The sequence below is a fragment of the Giraffa tippelskirchi genome, chromosome 9, assembly GCF_054371585.1.
Source record: "Giraffa tippelskirchi isolate mGirTip1 chromosome 9, T2T-mGirTip1v1.2.pri, whole genome shotgun sequence".
Classification (NCBI taxonomy): Eukaryota; Metazoa; Chordata; class Mammalia; order Artiodactyla; family Giraffidae; genus Giraffa; species Giraffa tippelskirchi.
This window is the reverse complement of record NC_137283.1, coordinates 86000205-86026769: the sequence shown is the minus strand read 5'-3', so window position 1 is coordinate 86026769 and position 26565 is coordinate 86000205. Positions and strand designations below refer to the sequence as shown.

Here is a 26565-nt window from a genome sequence, read left to right as displayed (position 1 = left end):
GACTGAAACACAGGATAATGAAGGATTAAGTATTGTAGAAATGACTGAAGTTGTGTTTACATAAAAGTGAAAACTGTTAGTCACTCAGTTGTGTCCAACTTTTTGTAACCCCATGGAGTGTAACCCACCAGGCTCCTCTGTGCATGGAATTCTCCAGGCAAGAATACTGGAGTGGGTTGCCATTCCCTTCTGCAGGGGATCTTCCCAACCCAGGGACTGAACACATGTCTCCCACATTGCAGGCAGACTCTTTACCAACTGAGCCCCCAGGGAAGCCCAATACCAAGTGGAAATGAAATGTACCTCCATATTGTACATTGATGATGACCCCCAAATCTTATCTCTTCTTTTCTAACAAATATACTTTTTAAGGCTAATTTTCAGACCATGAAGCTTTGAAGACTACTGGAATTATTCTTAGGGTCATTATGTTACTGAGTTTAAGCTCACTCTGCTTGCCACAGGACAGGCCAATAAGTTGGAGATGAGGTGTTGGGAAAGGAATAATGTCTTTATTTGGAAAGCTGGCAGACCAAGAAGATGGTAGACTAATGTCTCAGCATAACCATCTTATGGGGTCTGAATGTCAGGTTCTTTTATAGAGTCAGAGAGAGAGGGGGGTGAGGAAGTAAAGTAAAAAGGTCACAAGTCTTGGAAATCTCTCCCGGAATGGCCAGCCTCAGAGAAGGAATGGATGTGTTCCTTTCTTCCCTCCTATAGCCATCCACAAGTGAACAGGGTCAGGATGTTTCCTGAAACAAAGGTACTTTGCTATAATATTCAGACAGAAGGGCAGGGTTCATTGAGGCAGGCCATTATGTATACACAGTACCCTTTTACTGAACAAAAGCAACAGGAAGCAAAGGTTCAAGTAGGAGAAACATCCCAACGGGGAGTCAGACTTTTGTTCTTCCCTGTAACAATCATGTTGGCTCACTGCAGCAGAAAAAGGGCCACTGCTGTTGCTTGTGTATTTACCAACCTCTTCTAATTATTACGGAACAGAGAAGATGGGGTGATGTCATGGGATTTACACAGATTTTCAGAGGTGTTCCCAGGAATCAAATACTAAAAAAAAATTCCTTCTAATTTAGGGTCTAAAATATGCCTCTTACGTTCAACTAGTATGTGAGTTGGAACAAATTATTTGCCCTGATTCTCCACCCTCTCATGGATCCAGTGCCCGCTGCCATGTAACTTTGCAAATCTTCCTACTCAAGGTGGAGGGTACTTGTCTGTCCTTTTCTTCCGGGCTTGACCCTTTGATGTACCTGGTCCATACATGTGGGGGGAAGTAACAGTGTGTAGTTTCTCAGCCTAGCCCTTTACCTCTTGCCTACCGGCCACTGCCACAGCAGATCTTCCTCAGCAGTTGCTTCTCTCTCCTTCCACCCAGGACCCAGAATAAGCGCATGTGGAGGAAAACAAAGCCCTGTGTACAACACAGAGCCTAACCTAGTGGGATCTGCTGAGGGCGCAGAGTTTTCCCAGGCGCAGGTGAACTGACCCCCACGTGACCCACAGACATTTGAGAAAGCAACATTTATCACTGTATACCATTAAGACTTAGTGGTTCTTTGTTATATAACAAAGTTGAATGATAGATTTTGTTCCAGTATTATAAAAAAAAGGTTTTATCCTTTGTAGAAAGATAGAAATAACTCCACATATATGTGTCAGGTAATAATAATGATTTTTTAAAATACCAGTGACATTCAGGAAAGGTAATTAACTTATGAAACAATATCACATATAATTAATAAAGCAAATTTGTATTTGCTGTATTTGCTAAATTGCACAAGAAAGTATATAATGTATGCTAATTAAGTTAGTTGGTTATAATTTTAATAACTGACTTAATGTCAATGAAAGTGTGTAACTGAGAAATCCAACCAATACTTTCGATAAGTATAAATATACCTTTAATAAATATAAAGTATATTTCTAGCCTGATGTTGGAATTTGTGAAAATATCCTTAATGACTTAATTATATATAATAACTACATTTTAACAGTAACAGGAATATTTTGTATAATCAACAGAATCAAAACAAACAGTTGTTGAAAAAGAAATGGAACATTTTAAATAATTAGTACTTTCAAAAGGACTTGACAAATATGTTGATTATATGAAATTAAAGGCCATTAGCTCTACAAATGCTAAGAACTTTTCTATTTCTATATGAACCCCATCTAAGACAATAGAGAATAAGTGAAACTAAGAAAAAATCTTATTTATGACCACTTATTTTAAATGCTCTGTTGATAAAGTAACAAAACATAAGACATCTTCTGTTACCTTTTAGCACCTAGTAAATGAAAATCTTTTAAAATAAAATTTTTTAATAAGAAAGACAATTAATGGTCCACTTTAGAGAATAACAGAGCTAGACTGCTTTGAGTAACATATTGCAATATACAGTTCCATAGGACTAAGGGGGAGCATTCTCAACTGAAACTGGCTGATTTTAGTACAGAAATATGACTCATAATCTTTTTATACCCAGTTTAAGATTATTAAATTCAATTAATGATTGTCTTTAGGGATCCATTTACAATACTCATTTAAAAATATTCTTGAAAACATTTAAGCACAAGATCTTCATATATTCAACTTTAGTATGCTTCTGATTATTTGGTAAACTGCTAAGGAAGTGAGTTATTTCCGACAGTTCCTATTTCTACTTAGTTCAAAAGAATGCCCAGTCTCCACAAATAAAAAGTAAATAAAGGAAATGCATCAGAGAGTTTGAAAACAGTTTCATCATGCTTCTGAAGAAATTTCTTGATTTCTTGATCCTCATGCCCCATTCTTGAAGTGTTGTCTTCTTTGTTTTCCTTTTGAAGAAGTTGCTCCAGAACCCAGAGCACAGAGAAAATATTTTCATAGCGTGCCACATCATAATTGGCTTGTACCTACAGAAAAACAACAAACTCCTTTTAAAAAATATTGCGGTAGCTTAGCTCAGAAAAAGCCAAATAAAGGGATCAAATGTTTTTAACAAAAAGTAAAACACTTGACTTATTTAACACCTTCTATCTTCCTGCTCCTTTGATTGGGGTTGGGAGATAAAGAAAAAAGAAAATTTTTTCCAAAAACTTTATGATCTTGGTGCATGAGTTTCTTTCCTTACCTTTACAAAGTTCCAGACCTTTCTCTACACTGTTGCTATAATTTGTTACTGAGATGAATTTGAGAACACTTTGGCAAAGAGTCTTACACATACCAAGTCTTGTGTGTTGAATTCAACAAAGACCTCCAAAGCCTGATACTTCTGTCAATGATAGTATAAGGATCTCTGTTGGCTGGATTCTAGGAACATGTTTCAAAATATCAATATAACACAGATCTCAAGCACTTAGGGTTATGACCTGTAAGCAACCAGATGTAATCTCATCCTGAGGCTATACAAGCCAGGAGGGAGTATGATTAAATTTGAATCAGATACATGGTCATGAGAAAAAATGTATGTTTCTTGCAAAAATTACTATTTGGCTTAGATGGCTGAAAGTGAGATAAATCAAAGGAAGCCCTAAAAAGTGCACAGAGGAAAACAGAACATAAGGGAATACAAGAAGCATGTAATGATATAAACTGGCTTTCTCATTTGATTATTAAGAAATATGCTGGAAGCATTCACTAAATGTATCCACTATAGTAGTACATAAATGAAGAAACATTCTTTCAGAGACCAGAGAAATGTATCTTCAACAAGGCTGTATGATAAAGAAACAAGTATATACCGAACACTGATCCTTCCTATTTTTAACTGAGGTATAATTGACATAACATCATATTAGTTTCATGTATACAATGTACTGGTTCAATATTTGTATATACTGGAAAATGATTTCCACAAGAAGTCCAGTTAACACCAGCACACAGTTACAAAATTTTCCTGTGCTAATAAATTTCAAGATTGATTTTCCTAGCTAATTTAAAATATGCAATACAGGGTTATTAACTATAGTCACCATGCTGTACATCCGCATTCAACCATTTTTCATTTTACAACTGGAAATCTGCACCTTTTGACTCCCTTGACCCATTCTGCACCAGACTCTCACCTCAGCTCAGTTCAGTTGCTCAGTTGTGTCTGACTCTTTGCGACCCCATGAACTGCAGCACGCCAGGCCTCCCTGTCCATCACCAACTCCCGGAGCCTACACAAACTCATGTCCATCGAGTCAGTGATGCCATCCAACCATCTCATCCTCTGTCGTCCCCTTCTCCTCCTGCCCTCAATCTTTCCCAGCATCAGGGTCTTTTCCAATGAGTCAGCTCTTCGCATTAGGTGGCCAAAGTACTGGAGTTTCAGCTTCAACATCAGTCCTTCCAGTGAACACCCAGGACTGATCTCCTGTAGGGTAGACTGGTAGGATCTCCTTGCAGTCCAAGGGACTCTCAAGAGTCTTCTCCAACACCACAGTTCAAAAGCATCAATTCTCCGGTGCTCTGCCTTCTTTATAGTCCAACTGTCACATCCATAAATGACTACTGGAAAAACCATAGCCTTGATTAAACGGACCTTTGCTGGAAAAGTAATGTCTCTGCTTTTTAATATGCTGTCTAGGTTGGTCATAACTTTCCTTCCAAGGAATAAGCGTCTTTTAATTTCATGGCTGCAATCACCATCTGCATTGATTTTGGAGCCCCCAAAAAATAAAGTCTGACACTGTTTCCACTGTATCTCCATCTATTTCCCATGAAGTGATGGAATTGGATACCATGATCTTAGTTTTCTCAATGTTGAGCTTTAAGCCAACTTTTTCACTTTCATCAAGAGGCATTTTAGTTCGTCTTCACTTTCTGCCATAAAGGTGGTGTCATCTGCATATCTGAGGTTATTGATATTTCTCCCTGCAATCTTTATTCCAGCCTGTGCTTCTTCCAGCCCAGTTATTTCTCATGATGTACTCTGCATATAAGTTAAATAAGCAGGGTGACAATATACAGCCTTGACATACTCCTTTTCCTATTTGGAACCAGTCTGTTGTTCCATGTCCAGTTCTAACTGTTGCTTCCTAACCTGCATACAGGTTTCTCAAGAGGCCGGTCAGGTGGTCTGGTATTCCCATCTCTTTCAGAATTTTCCTCAGTTTATTGTGGTCCACACAGTCAAAGGCTTCGGCATAGTCAATAAAGCAGAAATAGATGTTTTTCTGGAACACTCGTGCTTTTTCGATGATCTAGCAGATGTTGGCAATTTGATCTCTGGTTCCTCTGCCTTTTATAAAACCAGCTTGACTATTTGGAAGTTCACGGTTCACGTACTGTTGAAGCCTTGCTTGGAGAATTTTGAGCATTACTTTACAGAAGTGTGAGATGAGTGCAATTGTGTGGTAGTTTGAGCACTTCTTGGCATTGCCTTTCTTTGGGATTGGAATGAAAACTGACATTTTCCAGTCCCGTGGCCACTGCTGAGTTTTCCAAATTTGCTGACATATTGAGTGCAGCACTTTCACAGCATCATCTTTTAGCATTTGAAATAGCTCAACTTGGATTCCATCACCTCCACTAGCTTTGTTCATAGGGATGTTTCTTAAGGCCCACTTGACTTCACATTCCAGGATGTCTGTCTCTAGGTGAGTGATCACACCATCATGATTAACTGGGTCGTGAAGATCTTTTTTGTACAGTTCTTCTGTGTATTCTTGTCACTTTTTCTTAATATCTTCTGCTGCTGTTAGGTCCATACCATTTCTGTCCTTTATTGAGCTCATCTTTGCATGAAATGTTCCGTTGGTATCTCTAATTTTCTTGAAGAGATCTGTAGTCTTTTCCATTCTATTGTTTTTCTCTATTTCTTTGTACTGATCATTGAGGAAGGCTTTCTTATCTCTCCATGCTATTCTTTGGAACCCTGCATTCAAATGGGTATATCTCTCCTTTTCTCCTTTGCTTTTCGTGTCTATTCTTTTCACAGCTATTTTTAAGGCCTCCTCAGACAGCCATTTTGCTTTTTTTGCATTTCTTTTTCTTGGGGATGGACTTGATCCCTGTCTCCTGTACAATGTCACAAACCTCCATCCATAGTTCATCAGGCACTCTCTATCAGATCTAGTCCCTTAAATCTATTTCTCACTTCCACTGTATAATCATAATGGATTTGATTTAGGTCATACCTGAATGGTCTTAGTGGTTTTCCCCACTTTCTTCAATTTAAGTCTGAATTTGGCTATAAGGAGTTCATGATCTGAGCCACAGTCTGCTCCCAGTCTTGTTTTTGCTGACTGTATAGAGCTTCTCCATCTTTGGCTGCAAAGAATATAATCAATCTGATTTCGGTGTCGAGCATCTAGTGATGTCCACGTGTAGAGTCTTCTCTTGTGTTGTTGGAAGAGGGTGTTTGTTGTGACCAGTGTGTTCTCTTGGCAAAACTCTATTAGCCTTTGCCCTGCTTCATTCTGTACTCCAAGGCCAAATTTGCCTGTTACTCCAGGTGTTTCTTGACTTCCTACTTTTGCATTCCAGTCCCCTATAATGAGAAGGACATCTTTTTTGGGTGTTGGTTCTAAAAGGTCTTGTAGGTCTTCATAGAACTGTTCAACATCAGCTTCTTCAGTGTTACTGGTCAGGGCACAGACTTGGATTACTATGATATTGAATGGTTTGCCTTGGAAACGAATGAGATCATTCTGTTGTTTTTGAGACTGCATCCAAGTACTGCATTTTGGACTCTTTTTTGACTATGATGGCTACTCCATTTCTTCTTAGGGATTCCCGCCCACAGTAGTAGATATAGTGGTCATCTGAGTTAAATTCACCCATTCCAGTCCATTTTAGTTTGCTGATTCCTAGAATGTTGATGTTCACTCTTGCCATGTCCTGTTTGACCACTTCCAGTTTGCTTTGATTCATGGACCTAAAATTCCAGGTTCCTATGCAATATTGCTCTTTACAGCATCGGACTTTGCTTCTATCACCAGTCACGTCCACAACTGGGTATTGTTTTTGCTTTGGCTCCATCCCTTCATTCTTTCGTGAGTTATTTCTCCACTGATCTCCAGTAGCATATTGGGCACCTACCGACCTGGGGAGTTCCTCTTTCAGTTTCCTATCATTTTGCCTTTTCATACTGTTCATGGGGTTCTCAAGGCAAGAATACTGAAGTGGTTTGCCACTCTCTTCTCCAGTGGACCACATTCCGTCAGACCCCTCCACCATGACCTGTCTCTCTTGGCTGGCCCCACACGGCATGGCTTAGTTTCATTGAGATAGACAAGGCTGTGGTTCATGTGATCAGATTGGCTAGTTTTCTGTGATTGTGGTTTCAGTCTATCTGCGCTCTGATGCCCTCTCTCAGTGCCTACCGTCTTACTTGGGTTTCTCTTACCTGGGACGTAGGGTATCTGTTCACCTCAGGAAACCACAAATCTGTTCTCTATTTGGAGCTCAGTTGTTTATCTGTTTTTTGGTTCTATACATAAAAGGGAGCATATGATGTTTATCTTTTACTATTTGACTTATTTCACTTAGCATAATGTCTCAAGGTCCATCTATGTTGTTCCAAACGGAACAATTCCATTCTTTTTTATGGCTGAATAATAGTCAATTTCATACATGTATATATACCCAATTTTTAAAAATTTATTCATCCATGGATGGCATTTAGGTTGTTTCCATGTCTTGGCTATTTGGCTATTGTAAATAATGCTGCAATGGACATAGGGGTGCACGTATCTTTTCTAATTTGTGTTTCAAATTAGTTAACACTAATACTCAGGAGTGGAAACTGTTGGATCATATAGTAGTTCTATTTAATTTTTTGAGGAAACTCCACATTGTTTTCCATAGTGACTGCACCAGTTTAGATTCACACCAGCAGTGCACAAGGGTTCCCTTTTTCTCCACATCGTCACCATCATTTGTCTTTTGATACTACGGGAGCTGGTGATGGACAGCGAGGCCTGGCGTGCTGTGGTTCATGGGTTGCAAAGAGTCGGACATGACTGAGCAACTGAACTGAACTTAACTGAACTGAATAACCATTCTAACAAGTGTAAGGTGATATCTCACTATGGTTTTAAGTTTCATTTTTCTGATGATTAGTGATGAGTATCTTCTCACGTACCTGTTGGCCATGTTTATGTCTTTGAAAAAATGTCTATTCAGCTCTTCTCCTATTTTTTAATTGAACTGTTTTTTGCTACTGAGGTATATAAATTCTTTACGTATTTTGGATATTAGCCTCTTAACAGGTATATTCATTGGAAGGCCTGATGCTGAAGCTCCGATACTTTGGCCACCTGGTGTGAAGAGCCAACTCACTGGAAAGGACCCTGATGCTGGGAAGGATTGGGGGCAGGAAGAGAAGGGTGACAGAGGGTGAGACGGCTGGATGGCATCACCGACTCAATGGACATGAGCTTGAGCAAACTCTGCGCAATAGTGAAGGACAGAGAAACCTGGTGTGCTACAGTACATGGGTTCACAAGGAGTCAGACACGACTTAATGATGAACAGCAACAACAACAATATGATTTGCAAACACTTTCTCCTGCATTCAGTAAGTTGCCTTTTCACTTTGTTGATTTTCTTTGCTTTGCTGAAGCTTGCCGCATGATGATTTCTGCTTTTGGTATGAACCTCAGAAAATAACTGCCAAGACTAATGTCAGGGAGCTCACTTCCTGTGTTTCTTCCAGGAATTTTAAGGGTGTAAAGCAGGCAGACTGTGTCTTGGTTCCTTTCTCCTTGCTTTGAGAATCTCTCTTTGGGCACAGTTAGTTCGGCTTCAAGGTGGGCTGGGGTCCCCTGAAGTGTCCCACTTTTTTATGCTGTTGTGGACTTTACTTTTACCAGAATTTATCTGCTTTGGGTTCCACTTTTATCCTAAATACTCATTCTTGTAATAATTAAATGGATGAATTCTTTTGCTCCAAGATATTTACATCTCATAAAACATTACCTTGAAGTTAACTCCTCTCTTTGGAGACAGTATACATTTAACTTACAAGCCTCAGTAGCCCTCCTGCGCAACATGACTAAGATGGCATGTCTGTGAGGGGGAGGTCTTTCTTATAGTTCCCCAATTTTATCACACTGGCAGCTGCCCCCTCTGCCTAATCATATGTTCAGAAGCCTCCTGAATTAGTGCATAAGCTGAATAAAAAGTAAAATAAATGGTATTAACATGACAGTTGATACCCTTCTACTGTATTTTGGGGTAATTTTTACATTCTTGGGGTCAAATTAGACTGAACCACACCAGTGCAGGAAAATCCCCAACAGAGGTAAAATATAATCAACTGGAAAATGCTCAAGTGCTTTGCCTGAACACATACCAGGAAGACAGAATGAAAACCGGTACACAAGCACAATGGCTCTGTACATTCACCAGAGGCTGTCAGCCCGTCTCTCTAGGTCTTTTAGAATTGGAGGGAAGTTGAGAGGCAGCTTCTACAGTCCCATGACTACTTATTACTCTCCCGTTTTATAAACTAGGGGACCTTCGGAAGAGGAAATACTTTTCTGGTAGGACAATCATCATATATTTTTGTAGGTTACTTTCAGAATTAAACATGTCTTATGTCTATTTTTCTATTGCTGAGTTGGGCTTGTGAAAGTCAAAGTATACTAACATTTATTTAGGTAGTAAAGAAATATTAACATTTATTTACATGCTGCAAAACTTTACCTCAACACTTACATTATGAAATTCATGCTATAGACAAATGGTGCCTGTTTCCTAATTGTTGTTTCAGTTGAAATTCAGTCTAGGTTAACTTGACATTTTTGTAAAGACTTATTATCTTTGGAGCAGATATATCTGCTTGCTTACCCTCTTCCCATTTCTCCCTCCTTTTTCATCAACAGAACCTCAGTTTTGTTCAGAATGACAATGGATCAACTAAAAATGTCTACCTTCCAGTCTCTCTTAAGGCTAATTCTGGTCAAACAGATGTAAATATAAGTGACTGGGTAGGGCTTCTGGGAAAGCTCTTTAATAGCAGGCAAAACCCAGTAGAACACCTTTTTGCCTTCTCTCTTCACCACTGTTCCTGCTTGGAAGAAAAGGTGCAATACTTGGAGGTCCAGCAGCCTTCCTGAGAGCATGAGGATCAAGGCTGCCTGTGGATCAGTAGCAAAGGCCAGATTCTAGAAAGCACTGTGCAGCTCAATTTGCCCGTGAGGGGTGACTGTATCCTGCTGCACTGTGCTGGGGTTCCCTTCTGTTTTGGTCTTTTAAAATCATAACCTTGAGACTTCATCTAGGCAGGAAGGAAATTAAATTTCCTTTGTCTTAGAAAGGTGCTGCCTGCTGTCTCTGACACAGAAGAACAGAGATGACTAAAGGGACAAAGCTAGGCACTCCTTGGCAGCCGATCACATAACAAAAGTTACTGTACATTGAGATGTGGCTCACAATTTACTGCTGAAAACTGAGAATGTAACAGTTCATTACATTCAACAGTTTGATAATTTATGTGGGCTAGCCCAAAGCATGCAGAAGTACAGTCTGACACTTTCAGAAATAAGCATGCAGCTACAGAAGGGATGAAAACACAACATGACATTATTCTAATTGCTACAAATGCAAGAGATGAAGGAGAAAATGGGATCATTACAGGCCAGAAACCACATCAAAGAGTCTAGGTGCCTAATCTAAATGTTGCATTAAATGTTCACGGAATATAATATGCCACTGGCTCCGTATCCCACATGCCAGATTTTATTAGACAGAGGCAATAAATAAGATACAATTATAATAAGTAGTTTCTAAGAGAATGAATTCAACACAATACTATAAAGGAAAAGGTCAGTTGTCACCATGATGATTAAGTGAAAAACATACCCCTAAGTTTTAATAACTCACCCTTTTTTAACTATTAGAAGGCAGCAGATTTCAGTCAAGGAGCTGAAAAGGATGCAGTTAACTCTCTATCAGCTACTTACTATGCAGCTTTAGCTTCTGAAGCACAGGAAAAGGCAGCGAGAGAGCCCAGCACAATACTGCATGTGGCCCACCTAGCAACAGTGCCTGAGAATACAGAAGAACCACGTACATAATACACACACACATATGACACACACACAATCAACGAACTTATGTTTGCAACAGAATCCTACAACCTTGGTGCCAGATCCATACTGAGGGAGTAGAAAGCAAAGGCTGATCAGAGCCCAGTAGTTAATTAGGGAAGATTTCTTAGAGATGAATTGTGAGCCAAGGTTCAAAGGGAGTGAAGGGTATAGACTGGTGAATGACCTTTTGATCAAAGCGTCAAGTCAAAAAGAATAAAAAGGATTCATTGGGCATTAGCCCATCTTGCTTTATCCAGATAATGGCATAGTTAATCTGCCTAAAATTCTGCATTCCAGAGACTGGTTCCAAGGGGCTTATGTCTAATTTGTGGGTAACTGAGATGAAAAGTTATAAACTATTAAAAAGGACTAGCATTTGGGATCTTGACATTTTGCCATGTTTCCAATGGGAAGCAGTTTAATAAGTGTGAAACATGTATACGTAAAAATATCAATTAAAGGGATATATATGACAGAATTAAAAACTTTGTTTAAAAAATGATGGTTTTCTCATTAACCAACTTTACCTACTTTTGTGAAATCTGTTTCTTGAGGCTCAATATTAAAGACACAGCACAAGATCACAAACTTTCAAATAAGTATTACCTATTATCATCATCATCATCATCGTTATGGTTTTACCCCAAGTGAAAAAGATATCACCTTATCCATAAGGTTCTCTGAACCTAGAGGAAAGCTACTGGTATTACTCAAGTACCCATGGTCAACTGTTGGGTGCATTTCAAGCTCATCGTGAATTATTTCTGTAGAGGTGTGTAAGAACCTGAGGATGCACCTTTATCTTCCTTCCCCTACCAAGAAAACCCTTCATAGATAGCAGTCAGCCAGCAGACAATTCCTTTTGCAGACAATTCCTTTTAGCACAGAAGTGTTGTGTTAGTCACTTAGTCATGTCCCTAATGAGAAACCTAAATGTAAGACAATTATTTTAACATCTTTCTGATATTAGAAGGCCTGGGGAAGAGGAGTATGTTTGGGTTAAACACGGCACTTTAAAGGAAATATAAAAAAGTCCAGTTATTTGACTTGTATGAGATGGACCAAACTGTCCAAGTCTCGTTGTTGTTGTTCAGTCACTAAGAGGTGTCTGACTCTTGCAACCTCATCAGCACGCCAGGCTTCACTGTCCTTTACTACCTCCAGGAGTTTGCTTAAACTTATGTCCATTGTGTCGATGATGCCATCCAACCACCTTATCCTCTGTTGCTCCCTTTTCCTCCTCCCCTCATTCTTTCCCAGCATCAGGGTCTTTTCAAATGAGTCCGCTCTTTGCATCAGGTGACCAAAGGATTGGACCTTCAGCATCAGTCCTTTCAATGAATTATCAGCGTTGATTTCCTTTCAGATCGACTCCTTGATCTCCTTCCAGTCCAAGGGACTCTTAAGAGTCTTTCCAGTACCACAGTTCAAAAACATAAATTCTTTGTGCTCAACCTTCTTTACAGTCCAACTCTCACATCCATACGTGACTACTGGAAAAACCACAGCTGATAAGGGTGAAAGAAGAGAGTGAAAAAGCTGGCTTAAAACTCAACATTCAAAAAACTAAGATCATGGCATCCAGTCTCATCACTTCATGGCAAACAGATGGGGAGAAAGTGGAAGCAGTGACAGATTTTATTTTCCCGGGCTCCAAAATCACCGGAGACAGTGACTGCAGCCATGAAATTAAAGCAGGCTTGCTCCTTACAAAGAAAGCTATGACAGACCTGGGCAGCGTATTAAAAAGCAGAGACATCACTTTGCCACAAAGGTCCACATAGTCAAAGGTCTAGTTTTTGCAGTAGTCATTATGGATGTGCGAGTCAGACCATAAGGCAAGCTGAGAAGCTAAAAATTCATGCTTTCAAATTGTGGTGTTGGAGAAGACTCTTGAGAGTCCCCTGGACAGCAAGGAGATCAAACCAGTCAATCCTAAAGGAAATCGACCATGAATATTCATTGGAAGGACTGATGCTGAAGTTTAAGCTCCATTACTGTTGTGAAGAGCTGACTCATTTGAAAAGACCCTGAGACTGGGAAAGATTGAAGGCAACAGGAGGAAGGAGCGGCAGGCAGAGGATTAGGTGGTTAGATAACATCACTGATTCAATGTACAGGAATCTGAGTAAACTCTGGGAGATAGTGAAGGACAGAGATACCTGGCAGGCTAGAGTCCATGGAATCGCAGAGTCAGTCGTAAAGGAATGAGACACATAACAACGAACAACCATTCCCCTCAGAGAAACTTTTTCACTATTTTATACCACAGTGTTAAACTTAGTCTCAGGCTGGTAATGCCTTCCAAGCATTTTGAAAAGCAAACAGATAATTTATTTGTCTGGACTTTCATCACAGTAGTTCTTGACAAAGCAGTATAAGCCAGATGACTTTGTTATTAACACAAGAATGTATTAAGTGAGAGAACGGGGCTCACAGACAGGAATAAAAGCAGGAACACTTAGCACTTTGCAACATTATGTTTCTGTCTGCCTCACACTCCACTTCTCGCCCTTCAATCCTATTGCAAACACGGACTGGGTACCTTCATGTGCCAGACCCCACTAGGTATGGGAATGCAAAGAATAGGACTGGATCCCTATCTATACTAGGAGAACTCTTTGTATGCATCTAGGGAGACAAAGACAAGACTGAGTGACTCACACATACACACAAACACGGAGACAAAAAAGTAGAAAATAATGGCAATGCAGAGCACGTGCCTGTTCTAAGGGCTATCAGTTCAGATCAGTTCAGTTCAGTCACTCAGTCGTGTCCGACTCTTTGAGACCCCTTGGACTGCAGCACACCAGACCTCCCTGTCCATCACCAACTCCCGGAGTTTACTCAAACTCATGTCCATTGATTCGGTGATGCCATCCAACCATGTCATCCTCTGTTGTTCCCTTCTCCTCCCGCCTTCAATCTTTTCCAACATCAGGGTCTTTTCAAATGAGTCAGTTCTTCACATCAGGTGGCTAAAGTACTGGAGCTTCAGCTTCAGCATCAGTCCTTCCAATGAATATTCAGGACTGATCTCCTTTAGGAGGGACTGGTTGGATCTCCTTGCAGTCCAAGGGACTCTCAAGAGTCTTCTCCAACACCACAGGTCAAAAGCATCGATTCTCTGGCTATCAATTCTAAGGGCTACGGGGACTCTAAAGAGAGCTGGGTCTCCTGGTGTGAGGAGACACTGAGGGGCAGGAAGTGAGTCAGCCGTGGATGCTGACCCTGCAGGCTCACTCTCTCCTCGATTCTTTTGGAGAGATGCCTTGAGAGTTATTGTCAGCACAGAGCCCTCAGAGTCCGGTGGCCCAGCATGCACTGAGGCGCGGGGAGAGGCGGAGAGCTTCAAGGAGGGGCGGGGGTGATGTCTGCAATCTCGGAAACAACTTGCTCGGCAGAGGGCCCACCCCCAGACTTCTCTAAGGCGGTGTAACCCCATCTGACTGGCGCATGCAATCAAAGGCCAAATCAGGTCTACATGTTAAAATCTCAAAGACTGTGTTTGGTTCTATGGAGTCTGCTGCAGTTTTTAGTAGCTAAGCCGGGTCCGATGCTTTTGCAAACCTATGGACTGTAGCCCGCCAGGCTCCTCTGTCCATGCGGTTCTGCAGGCAAGAAAACTGGAGTGGGCTTGCCATTCCCTTCTCCAGGGGATATTCCTGACCCAGGGATCAAACCCATGTCTCCTGCATTGGCAGGCAGATTCTTTACCGTTGAGCCAACAGGGAAGCCCTCGTGAGGTCTATGGTCACTTGAATGTCTGATGCTTATCTTCCTGAAGGAGAAGGCACAGAGAATAAGAGAAATCATGAAAGCAGAACTGGGAGAGGATATACTGCTTCACTAAGTGAGGCCACCCCTACCACAAATTCAGACAGAGCGTGAGCAGAAGAAATAGGAGCTGGTAAGACATCTGGTTTATATGAGAAACAGAAATCAGATAGCCATTATTTATGGCAAACACGTGTCCAAAGAGCCAGTGGGGATAAAATCAACAAGAAACCTTGTTGATTTTAGGACTTTAAAGATTATCTAAGACAGTATCAAAACTCGCCCAACCAGGCAGAAGGCAGGCACCAGATTTGCTGGAATAGAATCAATGACCACCCAGACCAGAAAAGACTCTCCTAGAGGCTGCTTAGTTAAGCTTTGATCAGTTTGCCAAAGTAGTTAGAAAACAAGATATATTTTTAAGAGCATTGGATCCAAAGACCAAGATTAGTGACAATAAGAGGGTGGACTCATAAGTGACCAAATTGTTTCTAATACTTCTGTTTGGAAACTGAAAGCTAAATTTGACTGGTCTCAGATAAATCTACTGATTAACTCACAAAGCACAACAAAATGAGGTTGTATTTACAGAAATTAGAAGCTTCAACACATTTACCCTTTTTTTCCCGTTTTCAATATGTGTCACCATTGATTCAATTAAATCAGTTTATCAGAACTTGCTTTCAAAGGCTAAGTGAAGCTGCACAACAACACAGGAAAGTTTGGAAACGCAAGAGAAAAACTGTATATGTGCTCTCATGAACATTTGATCGTACTATTGACATAGAGACTGGTATATAGCAAAGTGAGCACTACATTTCTTGTTTTTTTTGTTTTTTTTAAAAAATCAACTAACCACCATCTCTTTTTTAAAAATCAGATTTTTTTGAGATATAATTTGACAAACGGTAAAATTACCCTTTTTCAGTTTATTTGGTAAGTTACTTTTAAGAACAAGGAAATGGCATAATAGAAACAATCTTTGAATAAAAGAAAAAGCAATAATGCTATAATCATGGGATATTGTTTAACAACATTTTAAATGTTTTGCTGCCTTCTAGTTGATTTTTTATTAAATATATGTATAAATTTAGTGGGTATTTTTACTACTACATGAAATACTTATATAACTGTAACTATGATTATAATAAGTGTAATTTTTACCTGAAGGTACTCTAGAGAATTTTTAAAAAATTAAAGATCCATATGGAATTCAGAAAATTTAGGAGAAGGAACTAGACTTCAAACTATGAAAAAGTTAATCTGGTTTGATTTTTTTCATTACCTTTGTGCTGAGAAGCTGTTGGGGAAATGCATCTATTACAAAAGTGCTAAGTGGTCCTAAGGAAAGCTGTGGAATGTAAAGCTGACGAAAGTCTCTACCTGATGGCAACTGTAAAGAAAGGAGTACAGGAACAGAGGATCTAGCCTTCCATTTTCTCCTTCAAAGAATATCTCAGGAGATACTGCCAACTGTATCAGCATGTATACATGCCGAGATGGAAATTATACAACAATGACAAGAAGCATGGCTTCACACTGGAGAAGGAAATGGCATCCCACTCCAGTATTCTTGCCTGGGAAATCCTGTGGACAAAGGAGCAGGCAGGCTACAGTCCATGGGGTGTTAAAGAGTTGGACACAACTAGAGACTGAGCACATGGCTTCAATATAGGGAAAGGAGTATGTCAAGGCTGTATATTGTCACCCTGCTTATTTAATTTATATGCAGAGTACATCATGAGAAACGCTGGGCTGGATGAAGCACACGCTGGAATCAAGATTGTCGGGAAAAATATCAATAACCTCAGACATGGAGATGTCACCACCCTTATGGCCGAAAGTGAAGAGGAACTAAACAGCCTCTTGATGAAAGTGAAAGAGGAGAGTGAAAAAGCTGGCTTAAAACTCAACATTGAAAAAACTAAGATCATGGCATCTGGTCCCATCACTTTACAGCAAAAAGATGAGGAAACAATGGAAACAGTGACAAACTTTATTTTCTTCGGTTCCAAAATCACTGCAGATGGTGACTGCAGCCATGAACTTAAAATATGCTTGTTCCTTGGAAGAAAAGGTATGACCAACTTAGATTGCATATTAAAAAACAGAGAGATTACTTTACTGACAAAGGTCCGTTAGTCAAAGCTATGGTTTTTCCAGTAGTCATGTATGGATGTGAGAGTTGGACTATGAAGAAAGCTGAGTGCCAAAGAATTGATGTTTTTGAACTGTGCTGTTGGAGAAGACTCTTGAGAGCCCCATGGACTGCAAGGAGATCCAATCAGTCCATCCTAAAGGAAATCAGTCCTAAATATTCATTGGAAGGACTGATGATGAAGCTGAAACTCCAATACTTTGGCCACCTGATGTGAAGACCTGACTCATTGGAAAAGACCCTGATGCTGGGAAAGACTGAAGGCAGGAGAAGAAGAGGACAGCACAGGATGAGATGGTTAGATGGCATCACTGACTCAATGGACATGATTTTGAGCAAGCCCCAGGAGTTAGTGATAGACAGGGAAGCCTGGTGTGCTGCAGTGCAGGGGGTGGCAAAGCGTTGGACACGACTCAGTGACTGAATTGAACTGATGAACTGCTGTGAGAACTAGACCATAAAGAAGGCTAAGTGCCACAGAATTTATGCTTTCAAATTGTGGTGCTGGAGAAGACTCTTGCTAATAGCTTGGATAGCAAGGAGATCAAACCAGTCAATCCTAAAGAAATAAACCTTGAATATTGATTGTAAGGACTGATGCTTCAGTTGAAGCTCCAATAGTTTGACCACGTGATGTGAAGAGCCGACTCACCTGAAAAGACTCTGATGCTGGGAAAGATTGAGGGCAAGAGGATAAGATGGTTGAATGGCATCACTGGCTCAATGAACAGAAGTAGAGTAACTAGATCGTTCTTAAATTTTTGAGGAATCACCATACTCTTTTCCATAGTTGCTGTATCAAAACAGTCCTTCCAAAATGCACATGGATTCCCTTTTCTCCACCCCTTCACCAACATTTGTAATTTCTTATCTTTTTCATGATAGTCATTCCAGCAAATATGAGGTGATCTCATTGTAGTTTTGATTTGCATTTTCCTAATAATTGGTGATGCTGGGCATCTTTTCATGTACCTGCTGGCCATGTGTATACCTTTTTTGAAAAAAAAAAAAATGTCTATTCTGATCCTCTGCTCTTTTAAATCAGGCTGTTTTTATTGTGTTGTATAAATTCTATGTACTTTGGATACTAATCCCTTAATGAATATAAAATTTGCAAATATTTCTCTGATTCAGTTGGTGGCTTATAATTTTAATTATGGTTTCTTTCACTGCGCAGAAGCCTATTAGGTTGATGGAATCCCATTTGTTTGCTTTTGCTTTTGTTTCCCTTAGGTTTGGAGCTGCTACTGCTAAGTCGCTTTAGTCGTGTCTGACTCTGTGCAACCCCATAGATCCACAGAAACATTGCTTTGAAAGATGGTAACGATAACCCTATATGCGAGACAGAATAAGAGACACAGATGCATAGAACAATTTTATGGACTCTGAGGGAGAAGGTGAGGGTGGGACGTTCTGGGAGAATAGCATTGAAACATGTATATTATCGTATGTGAAACAGAACACCATTCCATGTTCGATGCATGAGACAAGGGCTCAGGGCCGGGGCAATGGGATGACCCAGAGGGATGGGATGGGGAGGGAGGTGGGTGGGGGGTCCAGGAAGGGGAATACATGTAAACCTATGGCTGATTCATGTCAATGTATGGCAAAAACTATTACAATATTGTAAAGTAATTAGCCCCCAACTAAAATAAATAAATTTATAAAAAAAAAAAAATGAAAAAAAAAATAAACGGGTTACTGCCTATATTTTCCTCTGGCAATTCTATGATTTCTTATCTTACACTTAAGTTTTTAATCCATTTTGATTTAATTTTTATGGATAGTGGAAGATAGTGGTCTAGTTTCATTCTTGCAAGTGTGTCTGTCAATTTTCCCAGCATTTACTAATGAGTCTCCTTTCTTCACTGTATGCTCTTTGTTCTTCGGTCATAAATTAATTGTCCATACACGTGTGGGTTTATTTCTGGGCTCTCTCTTCTGTCCCATTAATCTGTATGTCTTTTTTTTTTTGCACCAGCACAAGGCTGTTTTTATTCCTGTATCTTTGTATTACTTTGAAAATCATGCAGTGTTATACCTCCAGTTTTGTTCTTTCTCTCAAGATTGTTTTGGCTATCCAGGGTCTTTTGTGGTTCCATATGAATTTTAGGATTATTTGTTCTAGTTCTGTGAAATACATCATTGAAATTTTGATAGGGATTGAACTGAATCTGTAGATTGCTTTGGGTAGTATGGGCAACATTTTAACAGTATTGATTCTTATAATCCAAGAATATAGAATTGTGTCTTCTTCACTTTCTTTCATTAGTGTCTTATTTTCAATATACAGTTCTTTCATCTCCTTGGTTAAATTTATTTCTAGGTATTGTATTCTTTTGATGCCATTATAAATGAGATTTTCTTAATTTCTCATTCTGATAGTTCATTATTAGTGTACAGAAACACAATGATTTCTATATGTAGAATTCATATCCTGTGACTTTCCTGAATTCATTTATTAGTTCTAACAGTTTTTGGGTAGAGTCCTAAGGGTTTTCTATATGCAGTATCATGTCACCCTCAAATAGTGAGGGTTTTACTTCTTCTCTGATGTGGATGCCATTGAATCCTTTTTCCTACATAATTACTGTAGCTAAGACTTCCAAAACTATACTGAATAAACGTGATGGAAGTGAGCATCCTTGTCTTGTTTCTGATCTCAGAGGAAAAGTTTTCAGCTTTTCACCACTGAGTATGATGTTAGTATTGGTTTTTCATATATGTTCTTTATTTTGTTGAGATACACTTCCTCTATGCCCAGTTTGTTAATGGTTGCTATGACAAATGGATGCTTAATTTTCTCATATCCTTTTTTTAGATTTACTGAGAAGATTTTTATTCTTTATTTTGTTAATTTGATGGATTACGATGGTTACGATGGATTTGATGGTTTGCAGACATTGAACCGTCCCTGTATCACTGGAGTAAATTCCACTTGATTAAGTTGTTTGAGCCTTTTAATGTACTATTGGATTGTTTGCTAATATTTTATTGAGAATTTTTGCATGAGTGTTAATCAGGGAATATTGGGCTGGTTTTTGTTCTAAGTCATAAGAAGACAGAAAAATTTTGCAAAAACTTTCCTTCATATCTCATACTCTAGTGACTTCACACAATACAATTTAATTAGATGTCCCTTGCTTTATAAAATCTTTTCCTATCACTTAGATGTTTCTTCTTTCCGCTTAAAAAATCCTTCAATTTGAACAAACTATGGCATATGCAATACAAAAGGTAAACACAACTAACAAAGGAGTTAAGAATGGAGAGACAAAACTAGCAGATCAAGACTACCCTCAAATAGATTTACTTGCTGTTCCTATTAAAACCAAGGCGTAAAAGCCACAGTATAAACCTCCCAATGTGGAGAAATCAAATTAGCAGTGTGTTTCTACAAATTTGATCTAAGCTATCATTCAATGTATTCAATGAGTTAGAAGTCATTAGAATGAAAAATTTTAATTTCCATTTGCCATGATTTTAGACAATAAAATACATTTTTAAAAATTAGTTTATGTCTCAAGTGTCTTTTACGAAACACTAGACCCAGAAAGAGTTCTATGACTGGAGAATTTGGAAAATAGTACATACTATAATTCTCCTCTCCTAATTCATACTGACGTTTTTCAGAAAGTTTCAGCAAATTAATCAGTTTACTATAGCATTTTGAGAATAGAACATTTTTTATCTATTCATGGAGAATAAGCATTCTGCAGAAAGTACTGTTGACATTGCTAAACAACAATAAATGTCCAAACAGTCTTTAAAAGACAGTAAGGGAATCACAGGAAAAAAAAAATTCAAATGCTGAAAATATGGGATCATATTGATGATCATCTAATAATATCATAAATATATTCATTCCAAAAACTGAGAAATCATTTCCACAGGCTGCATATTTAATTTTAATGAAAAACTTCACCTAAAATCAATTTGATTTTCTAAGAGTAGAATCTAGCCATTTCCTTCTCCAAGTATTTTCTAGCACAGAGCTAAAAGGCCACTTCACTAAGGTGAACAACTCAGAAAGGAAAATTTCTATCCATTTTCCTAGAATTGTTTTTTTTTAAGAGAAATCCATCTGTAAGTTTTCGAGCATTTTCTTTATGTTTGACAAAGACATTTACATTCCCCCAACGCCAGCTTGGTCCTGAAGTGTATAGAGGGGGGCGGGTGGTGTCTTCTTCGTAAGTAGTGTCACCGAGAAGGTCAAGAGCACTCTGCTAAGTTCTTTGCAGACTCTTTCAAAGTAAGCAAAAAAGAGAAGTGGCATGCTTTTCTTTTTGTTCATACTTTTTATGTTTAATATAAGTCTTTGGAAAGTGTAAAAATTTTCTATTAATTCCCCGCCAAACTTATAATTATTAAAACACATTCTTCATGAAAAAAATGGCAGAAATACAAAGTTGTATAAATAATATGAACATTCACAATAGTGTCCACAAGAGAAACACACACAGTTCTTGCCATGATAGTCACTGTACTCTAGCAAAGTAGACACGGATATTTAATGAGGGATCACCTCAATAATTTATCATTCCAATTGCGTTCAGTGTTGCAATGGAAAAATGTAGTTCTCTGAAAGCAGAAAGACCTCCACTTATTTCTACAATATTTAAGTCTGTTTGTTGTTCTGCTTCTCAGTAGTTTGTTTTTCATCAATAATAAAATCTATGTCATTCTAAAGCTCAGCTGCCCCTCCAGAATAGACTGTTCTGAGATAGCTGAAGTACATTGAAGAGTGTTTGTTCTCCTTTCTCTGGTTTTGCTCTAGACACTTCAGGGACCAAATATGGATTTGGAGTGACAGAATGTGAAGTCTCAACTAGTGAGGGAAGTGTGTGTGTGCATGCTAAGCCACTTTAGTCATGTCGGACTCTGTGCGACCCTATGGACTGTAGCCCACCAGGCTCCTCTGTTCACGGGATTCTCCAGGTCAGAAGACTGCAGTGGGTTGCCAAAGCCTTCTCCAGGAGATCTTCCCAACCCAGGGATTGAACCTCTGTCTCTTAAGTCTGCTGCACTGGCAGGCAGGTTCTTTACCTAGCACAACCTGGAAGCCTATTCCTTAAAAGAGGCTGTGGCCCTCACTCTTGTGTACTTCTGCAGATCATTCCTATCGTGGCATGTCCTCACTGTACAGATGGAATTGAACTGCGCCTCTAAAGCAGCAGCACAAGTCTATACTGCAGATGGCTTCAAAGGTCACTGGTAGCAGGGGATTCTTCTCCAGCCCAGTCATGGGGCAGCTGCAGAACGCAGACAAGCACTTCCCAACCTTTACATGAGACAGGGATGCTGTTTGCTACATGACGGCTGTGAAATCAAAGATGCAAGTTTGCGTGCTCTATGTGTTCTGAATTCAGTCTTTTGTAAAGCTTCAGAGAATACCTAAAAGCTCGATTTAAAGAGGGAATAAAACACTTATAATCAATTTCTAGTTTGGCTGAATTTAAGCCTTGTGGTTTGGTGTTTTAACTTGTTGCACCAGGTATTTTCTATATAAAATGCAAGATAATTCCAATGTTTTGTAATTCCATTTACCTTTCATGTCATCATTTTCTAATTCTAAATGCTTGACTCAGTTTTAGAGACACAAAAGTAGACAGTTGTACTGACACTCTGAAAACTTTTATAGCCCATAAGTACAAAACAGCATTACATTTTGAATAAAATACTTATATAAGGAAATGCCATATACATCTTTTTAACTTAAATTCAAAAGAAAATATTTTGTGTGTGTTTATTTATTTTGGCTCATTTGTTTTACCAGCTTCCTTACGTTTAGAGAGACATCATAGCTTTGCCTTACCAAAGGAATACCCAGTCTCCTGAACAATTCTACTCTCAATATCACTGAATAAATTTGGATTCTGATTGTTTTTAAGTGTCAACAATTGTAGAACAGATACTTTGGTCACTGACTATAAGATGTTCATGAGACTTCAAATATTTTCCACCTTTAAGTGTCTATATATTACCACATCATACATGTTTTTACACAAAAACCTGGAGTATGACCTAACTTTTAGGAAGTCCATACCTAGACCTAGACCCCTGTTGTATTACGTTAAACCATATCAAATTTTCTGTATTTGACTGTTGTGACCCACAAACCAGCAACTTTATATGGTTCAACGTAATACTATACGCATCTTTACACCAGTAAATAAATTTTACTTTAATGGTACATTTCATTAAAAACAATATGAAATAGAACAAAACAACAAACCTCTGAACAAGAATCTGTAGGTCATTTGAAATCAAATCATCTATTATAATAAAGTGGGTATTTATGACTTGGCTACTTAATGGTCATCCATTATTGTAAATTTTTCTTTTCTTTTTTTTAATGTAGACTATTTTTAAAGCCTTTTAAAATTTGTTACAATATTGTTTCTGTTTTATATTTTGTTTTTTGACTGCAAGGCTTATGTGATCTTAGCTCTCTGACCAGGGATTGAACCCACATGCCCTGCCTTGGAGAAGTCTTAACCACTGCACAGCTAGAGAAATCCCACAACTTTTAAAAAGATTGCTATCTAAAGATTTCAGGCTTCCCTGGTGGCTCATATGGTAAAGGATCCACCTGCAATGTGGGTGACCTGGGTTCGATCCCCGGGTTGGGAAGATCCCCTGGAGGAGGGCATGGCAACCCACTCCACTATTCTTGCCTGGAGAATCCCCATGGACAGAGGAGCCTGGCAGGATACAGCCCATGCGGTTGCAAAGAGTCGGACACGACCCAGTGACTAAGCGCATGAGAAGATTTCACCATGTCTCTATGGCTCTGAAGCCTGTGTTCTTTTCTATCCTAAACTCCAGTATCTCAAGGTGTGGCCCTGATCTTTATCATCACATTTCAGAAAAAAAGATTTGAAGTAGATAAATTACCTAATCTCTCTGGATTACAAATTGTCAAAAACTGAGGATTATTCATTTTTCAATTATCCCTTGAATAGTGTGCTTTGAGAACTTCTGAAAAGTGCCCTGATTATATGGCATATGCATCTCTTGTGCTGTATGCTCGGCATTTTGCCATAAAATATGTATTTCAATGCACTTCTTAATTCTTTGCACAGTCTTAAGATCTGTTCAATTCTGTTGCCACAGAATAGTATTAAGACATTTGTTTAGTATAAAACAATATGGATCAGTATTAACTCAGGGCTTGCCATTTAATATGGAAACCCCACTCCCAGACTGAATTTCTGACCTATTAAAAGACACTGACAATGGCTAAAACTGCTTCCTGTCCAGTCTGCAGACTCTTTTCAAGGCTTGTTTCACAATTTCAGAGCTATATAATGTGATTATATAATGGGAAAGACTAGAGATCTCTTCAAGAATATTAAGAGATACCAAGGGAAAGTTTCATGCAAGGATGGGCATGATAAAGGACACAAAAGGTAAGGACCTAACAGCAGAAGAGATTAAAAAGAGATGGAAAGAATACACAGAAGAACTATACAAAAAAGGTCTTAATGACCTGGATAACCATGGTGGTGTGATCATTCATCTACAGCCAGACATCCTGAAATGTGAAGTCAAGTGGGTCTTAGGAAGCGTCACTACAAACAAAGCTAGTGGAGGTGATGGAATTCCAGCTAAGCTATTTCAAATCCTAAAAGATAATGCTGTTAGAGTGCTGCACTCAATATGCCAGGATATTTGGAAAAAACAGCAGTGGCCACAGAACTGGAAAAGGTCAGTTTTCATTCCAAACTCAATGTACAAATTACCAAACAATTGCACTCATTTTGAATGCTAGTAAGGTTACACCCAAAATCCTTCAAGGTAGACTTTAGCACCACGTGAACTGAGATATTCCAGATGTACAAGCTGGGTTTAGAAAAGGCAGATGAACCAGAGATCAAACTGCCAACATTTGTAGGATCATAGAGAAAGCAAGGGAATTCCACAAAAACATCTACTTCTGCTTCACTTGACTATGCTAAAGTCTCTGACTGTGTGGATCACAACAAACTGTAGAAAATTCTTAAGAGATAGGAATACAGACCACTTTAGCTGTCTCCTGAGAAACCTGTAGGCAGGTCAAGAAGCTTACATGGAGCAAATGACTGGTTCAAAATTGGGAAAGCTGTATGTCAAGACTGTATATTGTCACCCTGCTTATTTAACTTCTATGCAGAGTACATCATGCGAAATGCCAGGCTTGATGAATCGTAAGGTGGAATCAAGATTTCCAGGAGAAAGATCAACAGCCTCAGATACACAGATGATACCACTCTAATGGCAGAAAGTGAGGAGGAACTAAAGAGCCTCTTGATCAAAGTAAAAGAGAGGAGTGAAAAAGCTGGCTTAAAACTCAACATTCAAAAAACTAAGATCGTGGCATCCAGTCCCATCACTTCATGGCAAAAAGAAGGGGAAAAAGTGGAAAACAAACAGAATGCTGTGCAGATCAACTCAGGAGATGAGGGGTTTCCCACGATGGGACCAGCAGGGGAAGAGAGACTGTGGAGGGGCCACCTTTGGGAAGGAAGCAGGCACAGCCCTCCAGTAAGATGAACTGGGCTGAGCGACTGGGTCCATGTATAACCTGGACAAGCTGAGCCTCCACCCTTCAGTCAGGAGCATTCACAGGAAACAAACAAAACAGGTACCTCCCTGCTTTCTTCAGGGCTCACAAAAGACAATTTTGCCTCTCTACATAAACATTTCTCCTGAATGGAATTCATTATGTTATAGTGTACCATCTGTATCTAAATCTACAAAATTAAATTGAATTTAAAATGAATATCCTACAGCATGATTATAATTTCACAAGTTTCTTTTTTTAATGGACTTACGGGTCTTTCTTTTTTTTTTCCTAAATAGGACAACAGAGGACTGGATGTCAAAAGCCTCCAGTCCTAGTCCTGGCTTTGTCACTTGTTCTGGAAAAGTCCTCACTCTCCCCTGACTCTTATCTCTTCATTTGTTAAAAGAAGGACTGGCTGTGAAGTACCCAAGTACTTTAACCATCTTCAGCTGTAAAATTCTATGGTGATCAAAAATAAGGTAAGGCTCTATCTGAATGTTAAGAAATCCAACTCACAGCACTAAGTCTACAAATATGAAAATATTTGTGGGAGATGTATTATTCTTGGTATAGAAGTCTTCTTTAAACATATTCATAAGCATTTGCCAAAAAATGTTACATTAACTAATGGAATCTCCTTCAAAGGAAACCTAGTTTTAAACCTAATCTAAAACAACGGTATTGGGGTAGCTAATTTAAAAGGAAGAACTAGTTTTAATAATTTATTATCAGAAAGCATTATGCTAAACAGATATTCACTACAAATTTAGGACACGTTTTAGAAACTACACTTCTCTGTTGTAAAGAAAGAGCTTTTTAATAATGCAACTACCTGATGAAAACTAGCGTATCACAGCTTCCCTCAGAGTCTAATTATAGTTTTGCTGGCTGTGTAACATTCAGGTTCCTAGACAGCCTGGATGGCATGTAATTAGCTGTTTTCTCCTAAAACTCTCCCTGAACCTCTCTGTTAATGTTTAAAAAAAAAAAGTTCTGAAATTAAAGAAAGTCATATTAAGGCTATATCCATTTAACCTTACAGTTTGGACATATC

The 26565-nt window shown here is 38.9% G+C and overlaps 1 protein-coding gene across 5 annotated transcripts in view; it reads right to left on the bottom strand.

Moving 5' to 3' along the window:
• Positions 1 to 2325: 2325 nt before the first annotated feature.
• MEI4 (meiotic double-stranded break formation protein 4) overlaps positions 2326 to 26565 on the bottom strand; it is a 216775-nt gene continuing 192535 nt past the window's right edge. For all 5 annotated transcript variants that reach the window (XM_081530383.1, XM_081530380.1, XM_081530382.1 and 2 more), the window contains one exon: positions 2326 to 2916. Coding sequence is in view for 3 of the 5 variants with exons in the window: in XM_081530380.1 (XP_081386506.1) it covers positions 2686 to 2916 (231 nt within the window). In the remaining 2 variants the exon portion in view is untranslated. The remainder of the gene's footprint in view (positions 2917 to 26565) is intronic.